The sequence below is a fragment of the Fundulus heteroclitus genome, chromosome 4, assembly GCF_011125445.2.
Source record: "Fundulus heteroclitus isolate FHET01 chromosome 4, MU-UCD_Fhet_4.1, whole genome shotgun sequence".
Classification (NCBI taxonomy): domain Eukaryota; kingdom Metazoa; phylum Chordata; class Actinopteri; order Cyprinodontiformes; family Fundulidae; genus Fundulus; species Fundulus heteroclitus.
This window is the reverse complement of record NC_046364.1, coordinates 27,525,108-27,551,194: the sequence shown is the minus strand read 5'-3', so window position 1 is coordinate 27,551,194 and position 26,087 is coordinate 27,525,108. Positions and strand designations below refer to the sequence as shown.

Genomic DNA, 26,087 nt, shown 5'->3' with positions numbered 1-26,087 from the left:
GTGTTGTAGTTGTGAAATAAATGGAAGACCCCATTAAAAATTCAGTTTTTTCAAAAGAAATCTACATATTTTTATCTCTGGGCAAAAAAAGAAGATGAACCTTGTTTTACTCATTAATAAAGATGTCAACATTGTGTTTTCTACCTAGGAACAGGTTCGGACAACCAACACCCTAATAGCCAGTGTAACCCCCTTAGCTTCTGTGACTGGTGAGATGCTTCTTGTAGCTCTCTATCATTCTGCGACATGGATCTGAGGAAAGTTTCCCACTCTTCAATACATAATTGTTTCTGTAGTTTCTGTGATGGCATTTGGGGGTTTGGAGAAATTGTTTAGCTGTTTTTAGGGGGAACCTGATTGGGCCCCTAGACTTGTGCGAGTTTGCATTTCGTTTGAACACCCTCTACTTGTAGACTATTTTCAAGAGTTCATTTTATTTATATGGTGTCAATTCACAACATGTCATCCCAAGACACTTTACAAAGTCAATTCTATCCAATCATAGAGATGGATTAGTTGACAGTTTTCTATCTCAGTAAACCCAGCAGGTTGCATTGAGACATTGATTTGCAGCAATCACTCCTCCTGGATGAGCATGGAGCCACAGTAGACAGTTACTGGTGTGGTGTCGTTGACTTTGCATGTAACGATAGAGGAGAGGAAAACTCCACTTTAATTAGAAGAAACCTTCAGCAGAACCAGGCTCAGTGTGAGCGGCCATCTGTCACTGCTGTGCTATTACGCATGTTTTTAAGTTATTTAATGTTTAATAAATACCTCTCGGTCTGTTAGGTATTGTCTGGTGAATATCACCCCAAACAGCTGATATCAGGACAGTTGAAAGGGATGATTCGAGCACTGGCATTCTTTTAACAACAAACTCTGCACACATATGGAATAAAGGAGTGGTAACGTCTCTTCAAGTTCAAGAATTTATTAATAGAAATAAATGAACATCCAGTGAACACCACTATAGAATGCTGTTTATCTGAATTATATATTCAATCAACAAATCCTCTCTACTAGGCTAGTGAAACCTAACTAAACTACTAAGAAAAATTAAGATAAAAAGAAGCTAAGGAACTATGCACACAGAAGAAACAAAAAGGACAAAATAAAATGGTTGAAAACCATCATCAGAATAATTCAGTGAATCCTGGTTCACTGCCGATCAAAGTTGGAGAACCAAAGTTCATCTTAAAGAATATGGAATAAGGTTAAATAGCTTGACTAATTTAGAACAACATTTGTATGTGTTTCAACTTATACACAATACAAATCTGACTTAAAACATTATTTGAGGAAATAACATTTTAAAGAAGTCAATAACCTTTAGGACATTTGATTTCTATTAATGTGATTATTTCTCATTAATAGAATGTGGAATAATTATTATTATTTGGAAGCTAGACACTCTTGTGGGCGACCAGTCATTAGCTTGGTGGGTTAAGTTAAGTTACACAAACACCATTAAATCGACTACTCTTCGCTATTAATGCTGTACTAATGGACAATAGCGGAGCAAACGAGAACAAACATTATGATTAAAACATGCCATAGTTATGTTTTACCAGGGTATTAGCCAGTTATTAGAGAGGCTAATTAGCGGCTAATGTTAGTGGCAAATTGGCGCTTCCTTAAAAAGACTTTTAAACCATACTTTGTGGTAATGAGCGTACCATTAAAGACAAACATCAACATTCCATCGGTGTACAACACCCTTATGGAATTAAAGTTTGTGATAAACACACCCAAACATATCAGCGTAGCATTGTTTCAAAAGTCGCTAATGGGTAGCTTGGCCTGTAAGCTCCAGGTCTGTTTACCTCAGTCAAACCTTTAAACAAAACAGTAAAACACATTAAAAGTAAACAATATTAAGCCAACCCGGCTTAATCTCTGCCAAACCTCTGCTTTTGTTAGTTTGGTTGACTTTGGGCCGTCCGGTTGGAAGAAGTTGCTCCAGGATGAAGCTAGTTCGGAGCAGCAAGCAAGCGGCTCTCCTTGTGAAACCCGGCCTGGGATGAAGCTTCAACGGGTCTCCTGTGGTCTGTGCTCAACCTGTCGCACGTGGGGAACCCTGCACAGCAGAAGTGTTTCCTTTGGCTTCCTGTGAGGCTGTGCACAGGTTGCAGGGACCAACTTCAGATCAGCTTTTCTCTTCAGGCTGGTTCACACAGCAGGATTTTAAAATGGTCGGGCGATTTTCAAAGCCTGGGAGACACCACACGTAATGCTAAAAAAACCTAGATAAAACCTGTTTGGTCGTACGGTGTGTGGTGTGTGGTCAGACGGTAAGCTCAACAGACCACACACAAACAGATATTGCTTAAGATCATTCAGATATACCAGATAGGAAATCTTGTGGATCCTCTCAAGATCAAACGTGAGATCAGAGTAAATAATCATGAACGTTGGGGGAAAATAATGCCAATAGTTTATGGACTGATTCTAATGGAGAAAAAGCATAACAAAAAGAAGGCCGTTGATTAAAGAAGCGGAGACAACGCGATCGGGTAATCGATGCTTGCCGCACAGTGACATAGAGGCAAGTTGGGGTTTTTTCTTTCGGGAATCCCTCAACTCGCTTTCTGATTGGCTACACGCCACATTCAACAAGTTGTATGCTCGTTTGTCCTCGGGGGGGACACCACACACGCTAGGATATCGGGGCAGGACTATCAAACATGTTGAATATCGCTGATTTGAAGTCAGAGTCTGAGGTTTGAACAAGGCAAGTATCATTTACAATGCTTGACAACAGTGTTCTAATCATATGTCTGTTCGTACATTTTTACCATTTTAAGGAGAACAAAATGGGAGCTGTCCTAATTCATCCCTCATCAGAAACTGCATTTCTTTAAAATAACATTCACATGAGTTTACACATGTTTAATGTCTCAATTGCTATTTTGCTGGATTCTCCCAGAACAGTTGTGATTAATGTTATATATACAATAGGTCCAAATATGTTCATAAAACACAGGCCGTTGTAGAGGTCGCAATTTATTTTTTTACATGTATGTGATTTTGCTTGTCTGTTCAAAATTCAAAGTTTTTGCTTTTTTACTTATAAGAACTTAATTGTAAGGTAATGTCTCATAGCAGAGAATTGTACCTCATGAATATAACACAGCATAAACTGAGTGAAATCTACACTACCTGTGAACTTTAAGCGCACAGAAGACAGCATCTAAAAAATACAATTTATTAAACAAAAAAAAAAGATTTTATGGCACAAAATTGTAACAATCTGCAAGGAACCTAATTGTTACCCTAATGTTTTCTTTCTTTGTAGCCGGTAATCCAGAGGACACACATTCTCATGTCCAAAGGGCCCAAGCACTGACCAATATTTGCCAGCATGAGTCATAGATTGTAGATTATAGATTGTAGGTTGCAGTTGCATGGTGAGATTTCTTTTGTTGAAGCCAGATCAGTGGTGGGAGGCAATTCATAAGTGGCCGCTATCACTAGTCCTGCTATAATTTCTCTAAAGAAAACCCACGCAAACTGGCATGAGCCACGTGTCATGGTAGAACCACCACTATGTGACTCCACGTAGCCCCCAAGATCTCTGATGTGCTTCTACCGTGATAATAAAAAGCCAAGACCTTCCTACAGAGGTTTTGTTCATGTTTAGAACAGGAGAAACTCTGATGCTCCATCACATGCTGTAGCGGTTCTCGCATTGATTACTCCCTGGGGGAGCCTTTAGTTCTGTATCAAATACCCACTTTTTGTTTTGACAAAAAGATTAAAGGTTTCCCAATCTAACCTATTCAATCCAGTTCAGATCTCAACAGTCAAAGTATAATTATGAAAACACGGCCCATATTCTTTAAAACCGAGAGGAATAGCCCTTTAATTTAAAGTTGTATAGGAATTAAAAACTACAGGACCAACCTCTATGTCATCTGCCTCCAGCAGAGTACTGACTTACAGTGCTCAAACTGTAACAACGCATCAGGTTACCCCTTCTATAATAACTGGACACGCAAGCAAGCAAAACCTGTTCTATTCAGGTCCTCATGCTGCCCTCTCAAGGAGAGGTGCCCTGAGCTGTGAGCCATATTGCCACACAAACCACCACTAATAGGGCATGACGGGGAGTCCAGTGTTATTTTGATGCACAATAAGCAATTTCCCCAAGAGCCTGGGAGACCACCCCCTTTCAGACTGATGTTTACCGTTAAAGCAGCCTAATGCCAGCAGCTGGTCTGCATGGGGAGCAAATAAAATCCAATTAGAGTTTTTCTTTGCGGGTTCTTAACTTTTCCAGTTTCTTGTCAGTGAGTGTGATCATATAGGTGTCTGGCTCGTGTTGATTTTAAAAACACAGCAAAACAAGGATTTAAATTGCTTTTTTGAAACGTCTCCTGAAACCTTTAAGTAGACACTGTCTGTACTACGTCAGCACAGATCCGTTTGAGCTGACACCCGTTTCTGTTAATATGTGGGTAGTTTTTCCAACTCAAAAGCCTAAGAATACAATCCTGCAAATGTTTGTATAAAACCGAACCATCTAATGTAATGTGTAATTCCAGATCTTATTTTGCTTCTAGTCCTGTGAGGGTTCTCCTGTGTGAGAGAGAGATCCGGTTCTTTTGTGCTTTATCAGAAACATTGTCAAAGATCATTATTGGATTTCTTCGGGGCAGAAAAAAAAGTGGACGGATGCAGTTTGTTAGCTTGTCTTTACTTCCTGGAGGGGAGGAAAAAAAAGCCCTTCCCAGGTAATTGTAGTTGTGCTGGGCGTCACCTAAAGAATGCTATTCAAAGAGAGTAGCTGCTGGTAATGAGGTGGGCGGGGGTGGGGGTGGGGGTGGGGGGGCATAGAGGATTGTACTGCCTGCCATTCTTCCCACAACAAACATAAACAGCCAGCTGGAGGTGAAACAGCTGCCCCTACCTTAAGTGTTTGATGGCCGTTAGTGGACGGGTAAGTCTCTGTTTTACGTTAACCTTTATAGTTTTTTAATCTGAATGTCACCTACAGGTCCTAGGATTTTGCTCTGTTCTTGTCAAAAAGATCTGTAGTAGTTGATGTAGAAACCTGTTGTTGGAGGGGTCATGCTTTGACCCAAAAGTTAGAAAAGTTGGTTCTAATGCCGTATGAAGCTTGTGATTTGAGATAACTAAGATCCTGTTTGTTGGAGATGAACATGACCTGAATGTTGATCTGAGTTTGTGCTGTGAGATCGGAGCTGAAATCACATCCAACAGGAGTGCCCTCGGATTCACTGAGATAATATTACAATGCTTTCCTAAGCGTGTGCCATTGTCACAACCAGCTGAATTATTGCCTCATTATTGGCTTTCTTTATAACAGCTTGGGTTAAAACAAGAAATTGTATGTATTTCATGAAGACCTAATGATATAATTTATTGTTGTACCAGTGGAATATCTTATTGACTCATAGTATAAAACAAGTGAATAAAAGTTATCCCTCATCGGTGGTATGATACAAGCTTTAGCTTCCCCCCATTCAGTTTCAGGTTCCACTGATTCTGTTAAAAATCAGCCTGAGTAGTGACACACTCCCTGACTGTGTGCTTAGCTTTGTTTGCCATCTCAAAGACAAATCAATAATATGGGTTGCCTGGCTGCGGTCTCTATTAACATTGCTGTAATTTCACCTGTTCTTATGTCTCATCCCTTGTGTAACGTTGAATATGTGCTACAATACCTGATAGAAGTATTCAGACATCCTAAACCTCTAAAACTCCTTACAAAGTAAAATCTGAAGGGTGTGGTGTCCATTTATTTTCAGTCTCCTTTATTTTGATACATCTAAATAAAATCAAGTGCAATGAGTTCCTTCAAACCTCACAGCTAAGCCCAAATGAATTTATTCTTCTGGCAGATTTAGGTTTAAAGTCATTTTACCAACATGTTTCTTCTATCTCAAAGTAATAACAATGTTTTAGCGTGGTCCAGCCAGAGTCGTGACTTGAATCTGACAGAGAATCTGTGGAGAGAGCTAAAGATTAGGGTGATGATAAAGAGGCTTTCCAACCTCAAAGCATTGGAGCTCTTCACCAAACATGAATCATCAAAATATCAAAAGACACACCCCAAATGCTGCACAGCAAGTATGAAAAAGAAATGTAATCCCAGCGAAGAGTTTCCAATTGATTATTTGGAAAAGTATAATTCATATTGCCAAGTGTAAATAAAAAAATATATTATTTTCTTCCTTTTACATGGCTTCATTTTCTCTGGAGAGATGCTTGTCTCATCCTGTTAGACACAAACTCCCTGCTTCAATGAAAATAGTTTCTTATCTAAATTTGACAGGGGTATGAATATCTTTGGACTTTACTGTACCTAGTTAGTAACTTACACTCACCAGCTAGTAATTTGACGTTAGCAGAAATACAGGCCACATAAATTTGTTAGAGAACATCGGAGAACAAACAGCATCATGGAGACAAGGAGCACAGGGTCAGGGAGGAAGCTGTGGAAAAGTTTAAACCAGGGTATAAAACTAATTGTAACGGCACCAAAGGCTAGTTAGAACTCAGTGGAGCTGAATAGACCCCCCCCCCCTCCCTTTGAAACATTTATTCTTAAAAAGTTTTTCAATGACATAACCATGTTCCTTCCACTTTGCAACGATGCACTAGTTTGGACATAAAACCAAATATAGTGCATTCATGTTAGTGGTTCAAGGGGTGTGAATACTTTTGCAAAGCACTGAATATCAGGGACAAAGTAGAGCCTTTCATCTCCATTTGATTTCTGCACTATCTATCAAGTACTTTCTTTACACTCTGTTGAAATCCGTGAAAGTAAATGTAGGACTATGCTTAAGCAAAAGCGACATCTTTTTCATTTTGTTAGTTTGTAGGAGAGACTCATTTGGTGTCAGCAGAACTTGCGTTATCTGTTTGGACATTTTTACATGACTTTCTCAATATTTTTCCATGCTTAGTTTGTGTTTCATCTTCTAATATTTTCCCATTTGCTCAAATGTATTCTCTCTAGTTTTGTGTCCTTTTCTTTTATTCTCATCTTTCTCTCAACTCACAAGGATATGTGGGCATAGTCGATGGATGGATGGATGGATGGATGGACGGATGGATGGACGGATGGATGGATGGATGGATGGATGGATGGATGGATGGATGGATGGATGGATGGATGGACGGATGGATGGAAGGATGCTTAATTTACTCCAGGAACATAACTTTATTTCCATCTTGGAACTAATCAGTAGGCTCTTACTCGTATACATTTTGTACTTTTAAAAACAAGTAAAGCAAAGAGCTAGATAGTTAATTATGCTTAGCAGAAAAAGTAAGAAATTGTTTGTTTTGTTGTATTAGTGACTTATATGTTGGGAAGCCTGTTTTTTGGTGCCACATTGGTGAGGAAAATGCACTTATAAGCAGTGCAGCAGAGTTGAGTATGTGGAAACTCTATTTGGGTGGAGGAATGATGGCTGCAGCAGATACTTGGAATCCAGTAAAATGTCACTGAACAGCAGAAGCAACAAGGGCATTTACCTCAGAGGAAGTTTAATCATTATCCATGCAGACGCTGCGGAGTGTTTATCCAGAAAGGATCAAGTTTAGGAGCAGCAAGGGCCGTTCTCCACGTTCTATTGAGACACCAGAAATGAGTTGGCGAACACTTCAGCTTCCACACCTTAGCAACAGGCCACAGGCACCTGTTAGCATCGGATCGCCCTTATCATCTGAACCTGTTTCGTGTTACTTTCAACCCGGGCTTTCATCGTCAGCGTTTGCCGTGTTTGTTTTTCTCCTTTTCCCTGCCTCGGTCCTTCTGTCTCTGGGTGGAGCCGTCTGTGAGCGGGAGGGCCGATTGTTAACAGGGCGTGGCTTTGGAACCAAGGGTGGGATGAATAGGTCAATATTTGTTTAGGAAATATTGCTGCATGTACAGGGCAACTGTCACATCTGTAACTGCTTGTCGGAAGTTCTCTCTGGAAGCTCATCGTCGCCTATGTTGGATGTGTCAGCTTTACACTTAGACCTTTCATATACCGAGGAATAAATAAAGCACAATAATAAATACATGGACACATTGCACACGTCTTTTCTCAGGTTTTCTTCCATAGTCCAAAAACGTGTTAAGTTAGTGGAGTAGGTGATAGTACATTACCCTCAGGAGCGACTGAGCGTGTGCATACTGTGGGCGGATACAGCTGCTTACAGAATACTGATGATGTTGTCTAATGAAACTGTCCTGTAGCTTGGTGTCTCGTTTTTACTCCCTGTTTGCTTTGCATGCTCATGCAGCCTGTTTACAGAAGAGAGATGTTTGAAACTCTGTACGAGTGGTTCTGGTGGGACAAACTCTGGCTGCCTGCCGAGCTGTCGTGGGCCGACTTGGAAGACAAAGAAGGTCGGGTCTATGCCAAAGCCTCACATCTCTACGTCACGGTGCCCTACGCCTTTGGCTTTCTACTCATCAGATACCTGTTTGAAAGGTACGGTTCACAGAGAGTGTCCATGCAGATCAGCACCTCGGTGTCATGTGTGCTTTACACTCTTTTCTTGAAATAAGCAGCAAGAGCTCAATGTAAACTCCTGAAAGAACGAGCTGCCTCTGTGTCTGCGCTCACCACTGATCTAAGTCCTTTTTAATCAATCCTCATCAGAACAGCTGGATTTTAATCTTTATTGCCAGCTTTTATGGTTCTACGCTTTGTTTATTTCTGTATATTTCTTTATTGTTTTTAATTATAAAGCACTTTGATTGCCTTTACTGGCTGTGTAAAGGGCTACGTAAATAAACAATTGATTAAAAGACTGACAGAGGGTGTCTTCCAATTGATTAAGGCCAGTACACACTGCCTGAGAACAGAGAAATGTTTTCTCTTCCATTACATCATTCTGTTCTTGCAGCTCTGGTTTGGGAAACTTTGCAGCATGTTCTTTTTTGGTGAAATATAAATATAAAGTGTGTGTTTGAGGTGTGGTGCAGAAGCTGCTGGACTGGAGTTCTTGTGAAGCAAAAAGAAAAAAACTTGACACCTTGAGCAAAGAAAGAATCTCTCTGTTCTTGTGGATGTGAATGGATTGGCCTTTCACCGAAGACTCAGGCTCTGTAAAGCAAAGCATGAACATTTTACTGGGGGTTTAAATGCTGGAAAGTTTACGTTGCTCTATTTTTAATTTTGAGTTGATCAGGACTAAACCCCCACCATTTACTTTAGGTCCTAGCGGATTAAGCACATCTAGCATTTGTCCATAAAGTCTAAATGCCTGAGTCGTAAACAATAATACAGCGTCTTGCAAAGGATTTCATACCCCTTCAACTTTTTCACACTTTGTCATTATGAACGTGTTCTAGTGGGGTTTCTATTATCCAGCATATCAAGCCTAGTTTAATTAAAATAAATGAAAATAAATTTTTCATTTAAAATAATAATAATGAAAAAATATCCATTTAAAGAGGCCCGGCTGATTACATGAAGTGATTGTCTTCGCAGTATTTTGTCCTACCGAACAAGCATGTGGTGACAGTAGAAAGGAATTACTCAGGAGAACGCCTCCAGCAGAGCCCGGCTCAGTATTGGCTGCCATTTGACGCTGATGGTTCAGGCGACAGAGCAGACACAGATTCAGGAGTACTTTCTGCAGAAAATAAACCAAGAGTACACAAAGATAATTGCAGCAGTAGCTCAGACTATCTCAGGAGAGGCTGAACTCTGATGCTTTGAGCCAGGAGTGCTTTCTGAGATGAAACTTTTTCTCTCTATTTTTGTTGAGCCACCATTGGAATGCCTTGCTCAAATCCTTCTTCATTGACACGGCCACCTTCAGTGCTGAATGTGTGTTTAATGTACCACAGGTGGATAGCAACGCCGCTCGCAGTCTCGGCTGGAATCAGACATCGAGTTCATCTGAGAGCAAAACACTACCCCATCCTGGAGCTCTACTACACTACTCACAGTAGAAATCCACCTCAGGTAAGAAAAATAATTATAAAAAAAACATACCGGTCAGTACTGGAAGAGTTAATCTGTCAGCATTGGTCATATATGGTGTTATGTCCAAAAGTGAAGAGCTGCACCTTTGTTCAAATTCTAGATAAACAACAGTTTCATATGACATAACAGGGAATATACAAATGAACTGTTTCCTCACAATTAAAAGCCAAGTTGCCTTAACATACGCACTTAATGTCATGAAAATAAAATAAAAAAACAGGAAAACTTACAGGAAGCTATTGCACAGGGAGAACAGGTCAAGAAGATCAGGAAATGAAATGGCACTGAATGAGCGAGTCAACATAATCCAAAGCAGAATAACAGAAGAATCCAGCGATCAGTGATGACAACCAGTGCAGAGAAATACAGAGGCAGTGTCATGATTTAGGTCTTTGTTTGATTTGCTTTGGATTGATTAGTTTCCACTCCCCTCAGCCAACAGCCATCTGTCAGCACCCAATCAGCTCCGTCTCCTCAGTCACCAGTCAATTAGCCCACATCAGCTCTGCCTGCTGCCAGTAATTACAGTCAACTCTGCTCACGTGTTCACCTGCCTACATATACCTGCCTCAGCCAACTCATCCCTGCCAGATCGTCTTGTCTCGCCTCGTGTGCACTGCCGCCTTGACACTCCCAGTTTCTGTGTGCTCAGCCTTTTGGACTTTGAGTTCAGCCCTCACTGACATAGGTTTCCAGTGCCTGCATGCTCCTCAGTTCTGCCCTGTTCTCTGAGATCCAGCTGCTTGCTCTGCCTGTTCTGCTGGGTCATCGGCCTGCACCTTCTGCACCTGATCAGCTCCTGCCTTCATCACTCAGTCTAAGTCTGTCACTACCTGCATCTTCTGGTCCCCTGCTCTTCCCTGCCTGCCTGCATCATCAGCCATTATTTGTCTGTCAAGTCTGGTTCTGCTTGCCTGCCTCAGCTGCTACAATTCATCCTCGCAATAAACTTTTCTAAACTCTATTCTGTGTTCAGCTGATTATCAGGTTCTCCAGTTCAATCATTGCAGGCAGGAGTGGAGAAATGACAACTGAACCAGAGGAGCAGCAGAGCTGACAGAATGAAGGAAGGGCAGCTGAGGGATGGAGACTAATTACAGGGGAAGCTGACTTAAGAACTGCAAACCAAGGGGGAAGGTAACCAGGGGTCTAAGTGAAATAAATCCAATAACACAAAAGCATAAATTAATGTTGCAAGACCTAAATGAAAATAAATAAACAAGGAAAATACTGAAAACGCAAAAGATAATTAAAATGCAAACACCTGGAGAACGTGACTCTAGATGCTAGGTGTGCAGTGGCTGTGCTAAAATGATTGCCATGCCACAGTTCTGATTGGCCCCACTGCACCCAGTTTGCTCAGCCATATTTCTAAAAAACAAAACAATGAAATACTCTTTAAAAGGGATCATGCTGGGATATGAACTTGAATGAACAACAGGTCAACTTTTCGGTATATGGAATGCGTTGAATTAAACAGAAAACCGATAAACATAAATTGCAACTTTGTTTTATTGCTTTGAAATATATTTTTCAGGAAGGAAACTTCTTTTAAGAATGTGGTTTCTGGTTTTGCTGCTGTTTTATCATGACTGCCCTCAGGACTGTTTCTGGAGACAAGCTCACAAGCACCTTATGGCTAGACTGAAGAGCTTTTTATGACAGGATCATGGTATTTATAACCAAATAAATTGGATGCAATAGTCAATGTCTACATAAGACCTTCAGAGTTGTCTATGTTGTATGAAATACTGCTACCATCATTTCCTCCGCTCACATAGATTCAGTGTTGTCTGTGGAGATACAGCTCTTTCTACACTGAGGAACACGTTGCTGTTTTGCCTGCACACTTTTTGTCAAGCCGAGGGGTTGTGGACTGAACTCCAGATTTTCAACCAGAAGAAGAGCAATCTGGCAGCTTGTGTCCTAATTAAACCTTGTTGCGCTGGTCAAAACAAAAAGGGTTTACAGTAAAACAGCTCCCTTCTAACCAGGCTCGGCTCACAGTAGCTGGTTTATGTGCAGCCAGTCATCTGGTCCACCAACCTCTTCCACAGGTTGGTGCCTTTTAAAGCCCCAATGCACCTTTACAAATATCCATTTGTGAAAAGGATAAATGTTATCAATGAAAAGACCAAAGTAGTCACAAACAAAATGACAAAATTTAGTTTTTGGTGCATTGTTGAGTTTAGATATTTCAGAGAGCCAAATAAGGGGGAGTCATGGCCGAGCGGTTAGAGCAGTGTGCTTGCACTCAGAGAAGGATGCAAGTACCCAGTTCGATCCCTGGTCCCGGCACTCTGGGTCCCTGAGCAAGACCCCTAACCCCTGATTGCTCCCCAGGCGCCCTACAGTGGCAGCCCACTGCTCCCCAAGGGGATGGGTTAAGATGCAGAAGTGAATTTCTCCATTGATCAATAAAGTTCAATTATTATAAACAGGCCCTTAACATACAGGGATATTTGGAAACCTGTGACCTTTAACCACATTTATTCTCTGTGTGTGTGTGTGTGTGTGTGTGTGTGTGTGTGTTTTATTTCAGGCTGACATTCATAGGTTGTCTAAAAAAAGCAGTTTGCCAGTCAGACAAATTGAACGCTGGTTCCGAAGAAGACGGAGACAGGATCATCCTGGAGTCCTAAAGAAGTTCAGAGAGGCCAGGTCACAACTCGAAGTTTCAATGACTCTGTGTGTGTGTGTGTGTGTGTGTGTGTGTGTGTGTGTGTGTGTGTGTGTTAATGTTTGTTTATGAGATAGAATTAGATGGGTGAAGATCTAAGTGGTTGAACAAAGACATTGTGAAATGCATAGTAACCCAAAGATGAGAGTTTAATGTTAAAGGGCCAATATTGTGCAAAATCAACTTTCTAGAGCTTTTAACTATGCTATGATGTTATTCCTTCATCAAAATCGTGCCCAAAGTAGTGTTTTGCTCAGTTCATGCCCATTTGAGTAAACATGGTGAATTCTGCTCTCTGAGCAGCGGCCACTCCCTGTCCTGGAACAGGTCTACGTAGAGTGATCAATCCAGGTAGTACTTACCCTAACCGCGTCACCCCTGCCCAGTAAACAACACCAATGTGCGGTGATGTGATGCATTGTGCAAAGTTTAGGCGAAGTGGCTCTTTTAGCACAGCAACAGCTCTTTTTCTAACCATGCTGCAGGCTATAGTGCAACCCCCATATGAGGACAGGTGGCATCGCAGTGAAGGCAAACGTCTTTCTTCGGGATTGGAGAATTAGCACCAGAAAACAACTAATCTCATAACAAATGAAAACTCTATGGAGCCAAATGCAATATCATATTTATTTTTATAGTTGATTTTGGAAGGTGAATAAACCTAATTTACACACGTTACTTAAATGCCCATTTATAGCTGTGTCTAAAAGTGGTCAGAAATTTAAACTTAAAACTATAAATTCATAGGGTCCACAAAAATTCTGTCAGAAAGCATAAATGAGTCTCTAGGACAGTTTCATTTGAAGTATTATAACTTAATATTTTTATCTTTTTTTTAAGTAATATTGTAGTAATAATACCAGTGTGTGGGAAATACTCTCCTTTTTCTTTGTTAGCCAAAGATTAAGAGAATAGGGACAAACATGATGAGATATTTACATATTTAAGCTGTGCTGATAAATGCAAGCAGGCATTTTAATACAAAATTCTTTTCAAACAGCTTATTATTATTATTATTATTATTATTATTATTATTATTATTATTATTATTATTATTATTATTATTATTATTATTATTATTATCTGAGCCATTAGAGATGAAAACAAAATGACAGAGTTCATTTAACCCTGACACAAGAGAATTGTGATGTTATCTTTGAGAGTGTGAGAGTGCACTTGTCTCTGTGTTTGTGATGACAATATTATTAGCTTAAATAGCCATGAATGTACTAAAAGAATTGTGTGCATCCAATGCTTGCTCTCTGATGCTGCAGCTGGAGGTTTGTCTTTTACCTGTGTGCATTTCTGGGAGGAATCACAGCACTTTACGATGTAAGTACACAACTTGTTAAAACACAACTCCGTTTCAGCAGCAGCTGACATTCCTATAAACTAACGCTGACTTGTGACTGTAGTTTTAATGTAAATGATTCTTTGATTAAATTTCCCATTAACTGAGCAATTGTAGTTTTCTTTTGTCAACAATTTTTACAGAAAGAATGGCTGTATGACTCTAGAGAAGTATGGACAGGTTATCCTAAGCAGGTTTGTAACGTTTCTTTTCTCACAGCTGAAAACCAAACATTCACATGACCAACACTGTTTGATTCAGTAAAAATTAAACCCAGATTGATGTCAGCTGTAGTCAAACAGCATCTGCAATACTATCAAGGGTTGAGGGCAGGTTCTAATCCTGCATAGAGTTTGCAGAACTGAATTCTCTCTGTGTACTCCAGCTTCCTCTGATGGTCCAAAATATGACTGTTAGGTTATTTGGTCTTCATAAGAAAGAGTGTGCGTGCTTGGCTATTTGTCCAGTGTCTCTGTGTAGCCCTATGATTGGGACCAGCAGACCACAGATAGCCCTAGTCCACAGAGTACCCCGCCCAATGAGCACCCCACCACCAAACCCCCTCAGCCCATAAAGGATGAGTGGAGGATAGCCAATGGATGGAGTAGGACTAGAGAACGTAGCTTTAAGGCAGAAACCTTTTGTCTGCATAACCAAGTGTGTCTTTTTGCTACATTTTGTCCATCTCTTCTCGCCCCTCTGTCCACAGTCCATGCTGGAGTCTCAGTACTGGTATTACATCCTGGAGATGAGCTTTTATGGCTGTCTCCTCTGCAGCGTTGCCTTTGACGTCAAGAGGAAGGTGAGCCGTGCTCCTGAAAGACCAAAACTCCAGTTCTGTTCTTCAGTTGCCCAGTTCTGCAGAAATTATGCATTTTGTAGTTTTACACGTTAAATACTGAAAACAAAGTTTCAGTAACCTGAAAGCGTGTTAAATATATAATGTTGATATAAACACATGAGCTGATTTGACATAAAGGCTTTCGTTGACGCCCATTGTTCTAAAATGTAGGGAGAGTTCTGCAACACTTATTGTAGACCACATTTAAGTACCAGTATATATTCTGGGCCACTTATAGAACTTTAATTGAATATAGATCTACAGAATATAGATTGGTACAATTTTTATGCAAAACTATTCAGACCATTTTATTATGTAACAACTACAAACTTCTATGTATTTTCTTTGAGACTATCGCAAAGTAGCAAACATGTTAAATTCTGAAGAGTGTGGCTTGTGTAGCTTCTGCAATTTCTAAATTCAATTCAATTCAAAAATACTTTATTAATCCCGGAGAGAAATTAAATGCTGGTGTAACTCATGTCATAGTGGTTTCTTCAATCAGTTGTTTTAGATGGTGATGGCTGCAGGCAGGAAGGATCTCCTGTACCGGTCTGTCTTGAGATGATATTTGTTGTGGATTGACACTATCTGAATAAACTGAATTGTATTAATACTACATTTAACAGAGGATTGTTCTGTATTTAGCTTCATCCATCTTCCCATTTCTGCTCACAACTATTGTTGTGAGCAGAAATGTAAACTTACTCTCCGTGTTTTCTGTGTTAACTGGAGGATATCCTCTAATTCAGGACTTTAAGGAGCAGATCGTCCACCATTTGGCCACTCTGATCCTTCTGTCATTTTCCTGGTGTGCAAACTTCATCCGAGTAGGAACGCTGGTCATGTTAGTCCATGATGCTTCTGATGTTTTACTGGAGGTCAGTAAGAAACCTGGATCATAAATAGTTTAAAACTAATCATTGTTAAGCAGAATAGGTTTTAGTCATAACTTCCTGTATTCTTAAATGTTTGTGTATTACCTGTTTCCTCAGCCAAAAAGTTCTGTGAAATGTTAAAAGGATGGTATTGATTCTTTTTAGTAGAAAGGATTCAAAGAAAAAATAATATACAGCCATCTTATATATATATATATATATATATATATATATATATATATATATATATATATATATATATATATATATATATAGTTATATTGTTATATATAGGTATATAGCTATACAGACAGACTTGCGTGGGGATATCTCCTGCAGTCGTTGGACAAAAGGCAAAACAAAGCAAAGACGACTCCCTGCTAGAACTTTCTATTTGGGAACATGACGGTTTTTGAGTTACATGTAACATTGTGTAACAGTGGAAGAAGTGAGGTTGAACAAACCATAGCTTGAAGGCAGTCTTTTTCAGCAGTAGCAGCAGTGTACCTCGCTTGTTCTACACTGAACTTAATTACTTACCTGAAATGATATCAAGCCAAATGTAAACATTACAGATAGAAAGAAAAACTGACTAAAGTCCAATTCCAGCTGCCTGTAGCATCCAACCAATCAGTTCAATGACAGCGTACAGCTGGTTGTACAGGAACCAAAACACATGGTTTCAGCTGATGATCCCTTATTGATAATTAAATGTTTGTACTTTTAGACTGAGGTGGAACCAAAGTCAAATTCCTTATTTGTGAGGACACACTTAAACAAAAAAAACTGTTGCTGTAGGTCACTGGACAAAAGAATGATCTGAAAGGGGTTATAGAAAGAAGCTGAAGTCCCAGTAAACAGGAAGTGAAGAGAAGGTACCCGAATTTCCCAAATAAGACAGGAAATGAGGACTAAAATCAGATGGAAGGAACTAGATGTACATAACACAAAGTCCAACATTTCATGACATACTGTACATTTCAGTATTTCATTTCATGTCACTGTATTTTAGACAATGCATAGTTTTATATGTGTTTTCAATTTATCAAACGATACCTCAGAACTGCAGTAGCGCTAGTTCTCTTTCAAACTGATGTCTTGTTCTTCAAATCCTTTTTCTTTCAGTCTGCCAAATTATTCAACTATGCAAAATGGGAGAAAACCAGCCAAGGTCTTTTTGTTGTGTTTGCTGTAGTGTTTATGGTAACACGACTGATCATCTTTCCATTTTGGTAAGCTCCTTCATGTGTGTCTGCGTACCATTAAAAGAGGATTTAATCGTGCATCTAGGGATGATTTTGCAGAGTAGGTATAAATATCAATTTCATTTTCGTATTAATTTGGATAAATACACCTGACTTCTGTGAGTCATATTTCATTTCAAAGAGCTTTATTTGCTAACTTTTAATAATAATAACTGTTATTTGCCAATATTTATGGCTTTGCCCAGCATGATTAGTGGAGTAATTGCTTCAAAAATGGGACAGATGTGCTGGTAATCATAGTCCTGTGTTAACAATGGTTACCCCCAAAGAAAAGCTGCAGCCATCAGTACTTTGCCACAGAATAGCCCTTTACATTCAAAGTGCTGTTTAGAAGATTGGAGCCAAAATAACAACTTTCAGGGTGAGCAGTTCACCTGCAAGATCCAGAACTGTCTCTTCCTGAGGAGTGTGGAACAGAAGCGTGTTGTCACCAGAACAGAAAGAAGCCACTTCGGTCCAAAGGAAACCTCCATGACAGACCGAATCCATATTAGGCAGAAGGATAAGCTGCAGAAGTCAATACCAAGTTGTTGTATCTTGAATCTGTCTGGAGAAATAAAGTTAAGAGCTACCACTGATCCTAAATGGACTCAGCTGCGAAGCATCCCAATTTAGTCCTCGATTGGGCTTGTTTCTTATCCGAGAGCGTATATTTACTTTAGGTTCTCCCCAAGAAGTCCCCCGTATACAAGGAGTGGGATCCAAGTGCATCTTCCTCCAGACAATTTAGTAATTATTTGTATATTTCCCAGGAGAGTGGAGCAGACTGTCACAAGGCAAAGGGGAACAGAACAGGATCTCAGGGATTATAATATCTGTGTTTTTAAGCCATGGCCAAAACCTTTCACCAGTCGGACACTGTTAAGAGTCTGGGGTCAGTTCTTGGGAAGCAGGTAGACAAACAGAGGCCTGTGATCAATCTAGCTTTTAAAACCAAACTACAGGGCATATCAAGAAGTAGGGTCAACATTGTCAATGTTAACTTCTGATGTATTTACTTAAATGTCATTGAAACTTTTTTTTTTTTCGTTAGTATACCTTAATTAAACAAGAAAATATCTTAGGAATGTTAAGATTAGTGTTACGTTGGACCAGAGCTATCTATGAACCCAGTGAGACTCAAATCAAATTTGAATCCATGTCGTCGTGCTTAAAGCAATAGCTGTGTGTCCAAAAGCTAGTTAGAACTTATTAGCTTCGTTTGCCAGCACTTACCAGCGTGGGTTAGGCTTCTGGATTATTTAGACTCCTTTTCACTGCCTCCACTGACCAAAGATTGCTCCAGAACATGCTCAGGTTTTGGATCAGCAGAAATCACTTACCCGTCTAATAGTGCTTTCTTACTGTTCACTGTTCACACCTGGGGAAAACACTCATGCGGGTTTTGAAATTGTTTTCCAGGTTGATGCACTGTACCTGGGTCTACCCAGTGGACCACTACCCAGCCTTTTTTGGCTACTACTTCTTCAATGTGATGCTTGTGGTTCTTCTATTCCTTCACATGTTTTGGGCCTACCTCATCTTCCGCATGATCCGGAAGTTTCTGTTTGGCACAGTAAGTAACACTGTTTGTGCACTGCACCAATTCACAAGTATTTCAATTCAATTTTATTTATATAGCGCCTCATATGATATGGTATATGAAACCTAATATTTTACTCAAATGAAATATTGGTGGTATGCAACAAACAGAAGAGAAATACTGGTTTCCCCCCGAGGCGAAGGTAAAGTAGCTGATCGTCCCCAGCCACCATCCACCCACCATTGAGATGGTGAGCTCAGAGCTCCCCCTAACTCAGGAAAATGACAAAGGTCATTGCAACTTCTACTGCCAAGAATGTGGAACCATCAAGAGTCAATAAAACCCCGGCTTTCGCATTAGGGACAGCTTTTTGAAAACCACACCTCACCTCAAACCTATTACGCTGCAATGGTGGCATACTAGCACCTGATAAGAGGACTGAGGGATGGGCCGACCGGCCTGAATATGAATGAGCAGTGATGTAGCAGGAACAGCAGAAAGCTGAGGAGGCTACAGGTGTAGGGCTCGTTGTTTTCCTGAGAATGAGGTCATCTGTCTTTTAGGTCGGAATGAGCAGTAGTCTACAAGCAGGTGTATTTACAAGCTGGCTGTACTGAAGCTGCTGTTGTACGGTAGCTTGTTGTTTACGTGCTTTGAGGCATTTTATTTCCATGATTCTTTTGAACTATAATGTCATGTGTTCTTGACTATTGGTGCAAGGGAGGGGGTGTGTGTGTGTGTGTTCTTGCACTTGCAGCTGAGCGAGAAAATGTTTTGCTCATTTTACTAGTAAAGTGAGGACTCAGATGGAAAGTGAGGATCTTTGTTGGTCCTAATGTTTTTTTTTTCTGGGCTAGGGGTTAGCTTTAGCACTAGAGTGTCAGCTAGGGTTAGGTTAGGGTATATACTGGAAATGTTTAGGGTGAGGCCATAGAAAGGCTTGAAAATGAATGTGGGTCTGAGGTAGTCAAGTCACAGTCATCTCTATGTACATTAAACAAGGATGTCCGTGTGTGTGTGTGTGTGTGTGTGTGTGTGTGTGTGTGTGTGTGTGTGTGTGTGTGTTTTCCTGTGTCAAAGCTAACAAGAGACGAGAGAAGTGACAATGAGGAGGAAGAAGGACAAGAGACAAGCCCAACAGAGGATGAAGATGATGAGCAACACAAGCCCTGCAACGGACTGTCCAGTGATGCAGGCAGAGAGAAGAGTGGCTGCTTCGATTTGTCTCCACCAGGGAACACCTGTTTGTCAAAGACTATGTCATGAGTTGGGCTCAATAGAATCTGTAAGCATGAAGATGTGGGAAACAGAATAGAGCTGAAGAAACAAAAGCTCTACTGATGGAATATTTATCATTTTTACAGATCCTGAACCAAAACAGCCTTGCTTCTCAGGCGGCGATTTCAACAAAGTGGGAAGAAGGGATTTTTGACTCATGTTCTGGAACATTTTGAGAAATGCGGTGATGTTGAGATAGTTGTTAAGGTGGAGCAGGGCCAGTCTATCGGTTAATACCCCAGTTGGTACCACACAGCACCATCTCCTCCTAATTCCATTTTGTACATGTGTTCTTTACCATTGACCAGTTTGTTTTTCTTGGAGGTGACATTTTTTTCTGTATTTGAAGCTTTAATCTCATGAAGACTTTATATCTCATTTGCATCTGTGGTTCTGAACCCTGGTAGAGCCGGCTGGCTGCGGATGGTCAGAACAAAACGTCCTATAAACCCGTTCCATGCACATGAAGTTGGGTTGGAAGCAACCAAAACTGAGCACAAAATGGCAAAAGAGCTAAACTGACTCAGACATATTGTCACATTTGTTTAAGTGGTTAATGTGGAGTAACGTCTCTGGCTTCTGGACTTGTTTTACTCCTCGTTTTCTAACTAAACAAAGCACACAGAGATATGTAATCACACGGCACAGCAGCTTCAGCTGCTGACATTAAACTAGAAAAAGTACAAACACGGTTCCTCCTTAGAATGACACAACACTGCCATCATATGGGCAAAAAGCAACAATACCTTACACCAGCATTTCCTGACACAAGAAAGAACACTTGAAAGAGAAAAACATAATAGTAAGTGTGAAAAAAATAATGGACAAAAAAAGAACACTCATGTCAGAGAAATCTGCCCTTTCAATGACCTCCTTCATATCATTGATTCAATTCCAAAATACTTTATTAATCCCAAAGGAACATTAAATGCTGCTATAACTCATTTTATAGAGGTTTTTCCCGGCAGGAGGGATCTCCTGTAGTGGTCTGTCTTACAGCAGATCTGGAGAAGCCTCTGACAGAAGACTCTTTGTTGTTGTATGAGAGACTGATGATTTGTGTTCTGTTATCTTGATGTCTTTTTTTCAGGAGTTCTGCAGAAAACCCAATAAATAGGAAAATATTCAACAGTTATGTCAGATTTTAGAACAAGACCTGTGACACTTCCAGTCTTTATTCAATTTAACCAAATTTTTGTACGTCATGTTATTTTTCTATAATCTGTTTTCAATTTGCTCTGTGATGGAAACTCTAATTGTCTTAAGTGTTTATGAGGATAAAGACCAGTTTTAATGTAGAGGTAATAGCAGGTTGTAGATTGTTCTATTGAAAAAGCATTCTTCCTCTCTCTCTCTCTCTCTCTCTCTCTCTCTTTCTCTCTCTTTCTCTCTCTCTCTCTCTCTCTCTCTCTCTGTCTCTCTGTCTCTCCCTCTCCCTCTCTCTCTGTCTCCCTCTCTCTCTCTCTCTGTCTCCCTCTCTCTCTCTCTCTCTCTCTCTGTGAACAAAGCTTCTCTTATTGAATGGAAAGAATGTTCAATCAGAACCTGTTTAGCCTTTTATAGCTCACTACCCTTTCTGTATAATTGTTAAGGTTATGTTCTTTTATTTTCAAATATAAAATACATTTCAAAATATGTGTTATTTCTTTTTCTTTAACTTGTTCTCAGAGACCCCCCCCCCCCCCATCCCTTCAAATTCTCTGATTTTCTGCTGACTGTTTCAGTAGATCAGGGCTTCTCAAACTTTTCAGCCTGCAACCCCCAAAACAACAGAGTCACAGATTGATGACCCCCTTTTTGGCGGGTGGGATTTCTTTTTCTTTTTGGAGTTCCAATTATACAAATAAAGTCATAGTATTTTGATAAGAAATTATAAAATTATGAATATAGTAGAGGTATCTCTTGACCCCCACTTTGGGAACCTCTGTAGTAGTAACATTGCACTGTAACAACATAAGCAGAGGCACCTATGTTACCCTGGTCATAATGTTTTGGCTGATCAATGTAAATCCACCATGGAATTTAGTATATTGTCAGATGAAAGTGGTGATATCATCTTGATATATGTAGTTATTTTTCAAGGTGAACATCTATCCCACTTTTCTCTTCTTTCACATATCTGAGGTCAGACTGCAGTAGCACCAACGCTATCCCTCCTGAGTCATTGCAGAAATGGAGCGATCAGCCCTTTGTTTATTCATTTTTAGTCATGTCTTCATGAAAGCCAGGTAATAATAAACCATCACAGTATTTGATTTTTCCAATTCAAGCATCATTGTCTGCTTTTTATAAGATGGTTGACTTTTTGTTTTTGATGCTTTGGTATGTGCTCTGTTATGAAAAGTTGGGGACCTGAAAAAGTATATTAACACAAAAGTATCAAGTCATTCAAACAGTTTAAAGGACAATAGTACTCCCATGTGTTTCAAATGTTATTTTAATTAAAATGATGTGGTTGAATTCAAAGTGATTGTGCTGAATGGATGCATTACTTTTGATTGCAGGTCATTACATGATAATATCATTTCCTCTGTGTCTGTTTATCCTCTTCCTCCACCTTGATGAATAGAACTTGGTAATGAGGGTCGACTTCTTAAAGCAAACAGCTTCTGAGCATCATCACCATCGACTTGTATCAATCAAATAAGACAAAAGAATGGATATAAAACCTACTTTAATGGGTTTTATTTGGTAGGCAAGTCTGTCTTCAAGGACAAGAACTTATTTTTGGTCTGTTAGATAATATTCTGTGATCCAAATTTCCTACAATTATAGTTACAGTTTGTCTCATTTATTTACAGAACAAATCCATGTTCTTGTGTTTTGCGAATTAAGTTAAATTTTATGTGTGGTATAGAAAACCTTCTCCAATTGTGAAATGGTGCCCAGTTAACCCTCTACTCCTGGGTCATCCCAAGGTGTGTGTGGGCCAGAATGCCTCCTTGGGACAGCTGCAAAGGGACGCATCCTTCAGAGACGTCTAAAACAGCTCATGTTTATGGACTGTGGGAGGAAGCCAGAGTACCCGGAGAGAACCCATGCATGCACAGGGAGAACATGCAAACTCCATGCAGAAAGGTGCCAATACAGGATTAGAACCCAGGACCTTTCAGAAATAGCCACTGTTTTTAATGTGATGTTGTTACTGTAACAATCGCTTGCACTTTATATATTGTTAATAGCAGTGTTTGTTCCTGTTGTCTGTCTTGTCCTGCTGCCTCTCTTGGCCAGGCCATCCATGGGAAGGAGGTCTTGATCTCAGTGGGTCTGTCTGGTTAAATAAAGGATTAATAATGACAAATATGTGGGCTGATTCTACATTCGTTTTTCTCTACTGGGTTTGAAGGGGAAGCCAGCAGTATTTTTAAACAGATCGCGCAGACTGTCTGTATGTTTGTGTCAGACAGCTGTCTGGGCGTCCTCCAGCATGAACTCGTTGGTTTCTGCTGCCGTGCTCGACACTTGCACACATCTTCTGCAGGGATCGTGAGGAGGCAGCACCGGGGCTGCTCCCTGCTCTGTAGGCGGGCCCAGTCTGCTGACTAAACGGCTTCCCTCAGCCCAGGAGGACTTGTCCCGTTAGTCGGTGCGCGCCTCGCTCGTCCCGTCCACGGAGAAAGCGGCAGCCCCCTCCACGGACCAGCGGCGCTTTTTGACTCGTCGATCATGCGCAGCAGCCATGTTCTCCATCTGCTCCTCTGCGCGCTCTGCGTCGGACTGACGGGTAAGTTTGGGTTCCCTTGGATTGTAGTCAGAGACGGTCTGCTGAGAAGGACCACTGACAGTCCGTCTGTCCGTCTGTCTGTCCTGATCCACATGTTTCTGATCAGCTGTCTGACAAAGAGCGACCTGTACTAGCCCACAGTTCTACAGGAAACATCGAGCTGCAGACTTTTTTTTCCCTCTTTCTTTCTGCAAAGCGCCGGTTTTTCTGTGAGCCCATAATCACTCAGAACTCTCCGGTCGGCCCGGACCGCTTTGCTTTGGACGCCTGAACAATTCACTTAGGCTCGATCTATGGACCTTTCAATCATCCACCGATCTGTGTCTCGATGTTTAGGCTGTCTCTACTTTCTGAAGATGCCGGCCGGACTTTCGTTGGATAAGAGCCAGCCCCCCCCCCCCCCCCCCCCTCCCCCCTCCTTCAAGCAGGGACGTCACTAGGTTTGAAGATAAGGGGGGCTCAGGCCCCAAGGCTGCAGAAAAGAATGTGGTGTGCAGTAGGGTCAAAATAATCTGCCTCGATATAATCAACACTAAAAAAATAATAATTATTCAAAGTTACTGATTTAAAAGGGATATAAACTGACCCGCTTACATTTGTCCAGATTGTTGTCCTTTCTCCAGCAGCAGTGCTGCATCAACACGGCCCGGCCCTTCCTGCAGCCTCACCTGACCACCTGACCACAGTCATTATCTGCTGCTGGGAGCTTCATCTCTAGCAGGTCCAGTAAAGCCAGAAGGAAACATGCTCTTTATTGTCGAGACAAAACCAACAGCTTTGTTCAGAGGAACGTTTCCTGAGGCAGGTGGACAATAAAAACCAAATACTGAACGATTCTCCATGCTAAGCTAACGCTACGACTCTAATGTCTGAGAGCAAGTGGAAAAGGTCCATGAAGCTCCCGTCTCTGCATCCGTGAAGCAGTAAACCTCCTGGACAACATGAGCTAACGCTAGCTGTTAGCGTGACGGACACAGGCGGCCCAGTGACCTGGTTCTGGTTCTGTCGGTCTGAGCTTCCTTGTGGGGGTCAGGGTGGGGCCAGTGTTTTTTCACAGGGGCACAGAACAAAAGATTGGGGGGGGAAACTTAACAGGTCAACATTTCATCGTTTACTATATTAAGTAAGCCAAAGAGCCAATTGTGGCTCTGGAACTGCAGGTTGCAGACCCCTGATCTTTTCTCAATACAGCAGGAGCTTAACGTGAAACAGCTTAATTTTTAATTATTATTTTTTTGATATTTTTTTTTTTATTATTTTGTTATTTTATTATTGGGTAAAAACATAAACGAAAAAAAATACAACTGATCCAAATGACCAGTGAGTCACGGTATCTTTGTCAGCATTTATCATCTTAAGAAATTTAATATCATGTTTTTAGTACAGGGGCCATAACAGGGGCCAGGAACAGTTCTACAGGGGCACAGGCCCCTGTTGGCCCCTGTCTAGAACCGCCCCTGGAGCTTCCCCTCTTCCAGATGCACGGTTCTGAACCACGCAGCACTCTGTTCTACAACGGTACAAATCAGTGCAGGAAAATGTTAAAAAATGGTGAAGCAACAGAACAAACCAATGTGCCCCACCATTACTCCTCCGTTTAGTTGGAAAGGCTTTAGAGGCAGATGGGGCTGATAATAACAGGTTCTGGTGCAGCCAGAGTGGTGTGAAGCAGACAATTAGAGCAGAAAGCAGCCTACCCTGCTCACTGGAACTGATCACTAGAAAATCTAATGCTGAATGACCAGAAAGACAGAAATTATACAGGGCTGCTGCTGATTATTTGCATGGACCAGATCCTTAGTTGCACTGTAAAAATGTATTATGTATGCACCAGATCTTTGTTTGTTTTCTGTATGGAATTATTATTTGTCCCTCAGTGGTAAAATGTATTTCTATCATCAGCAAATAAACAGGTAAATTAAATCACACAATGGCACATTAAAATCAAAAGTGCATGCTTCCATACAGGATATTAATACTTATACTATTATTGTCATCTGGTCTACTGTTTCACCAAACAGGGTAGTTCCTCTTAAATTATATATCTCTAAAGGAAGGCTGAGTATGGAGGACCGAAACTGACAAAATTACAAATAAAATCAAAATTATATAAAGGGCCGAATAAATTAACAGTACACTTAGCATGTACTGATTCATTTAAATTTTTTACGTTTCTTGTTTTTTTTACAGAATACTTTTTTATTTCATGTATTCTTTTTAAATTTTTCTGCCTTCTTTTTCACTTTTCCTTATGCATTTCTGCCTCTGTTTGCAGATAAGGTGAGCGGCCCTTCATTGGGTCAGCTTCTCTACTAGTGGTCAATAAGAGTGCTGATCCATTTCCACCATAGCTATTCTTCTATGCGCAGTGAGACTTGTGTGCATTTAAATCTTAATAAAGCTTGCTCACCTCGTGTCTGGTGGGCGCTCAACTGAGAAATACTCAGAGCTGGCGGAGACAGATCTGTAAGAAAATTCAACGACAAAATCATAAAATTAAAATCAAATGCTTAAATTAATAATATGTCGGATATAAAGAAAGAAAAAAAAGTGAATGTCAATGAAAGTAAGAAACATTTTCAA

The 26,087-nt window shown here is 40.5% G+C and overlaps 2 protein-coding genes across 3 annotated transcripts in view; both read left to right on the top strand.

The window, feature by feature from the left end:
* Positions 1–4,854: 4,854 nt before the first annotated feature.
* Positions 4,855–21,187, top strand: cers3a (ceramide synthase 3a). Its single transcript, XM_036136308.1, has 12 exons — positions 4,855–4,942; positions 8,269–8,459; positions 9,827–9,944; positions 12,508–12,626; positions 13,920–13,977; positions 14,140–14,190; positions 14,706–14,798; positions 15,590–15,718; positions 16,841–16,947; positions 18,382–18,535; positions 19,583–19,787; positions 19,867–21,187. The coding sequence occupies exons 1-11, from the start codon at positions 4,925–4,927 to the stop codon at positions 19,766–19,768; spliced, it is 1,224 nt and encodes a 407-aa protein (XP_035992201.1). The 5' UTR covers positions 4,855–4,924; the 3' UTR covers positions 19,769–19,787; positions 19,867–21,187.
* Positions 21,188–22,801: 1,614 nt separating this feature from the next.
* The window catches only part of adamts17 (ADAM metallopeptidase with thrombospondin type 1 motif, 17), a 45,722-nt gene continuing 42,436 nt past the window's right edge, over positions 22,802–26,087 (top strand). For both annotated transcript variants that reach the window (XM_036136304.1, XM_012861638.3), the window contains exon 1: positions 22,802–23,504. Coding sequence is in view for 1 of the 2 variants with exons in the window: in XM_012861638.3 (XP_012717092.2) it covers positions 23,447–23,504 (58 nt within the window). In the remaining variant the exon portion in view is untranslated. The remainder of the gene's footprint in view (positions 23,505–26,087) is intronic.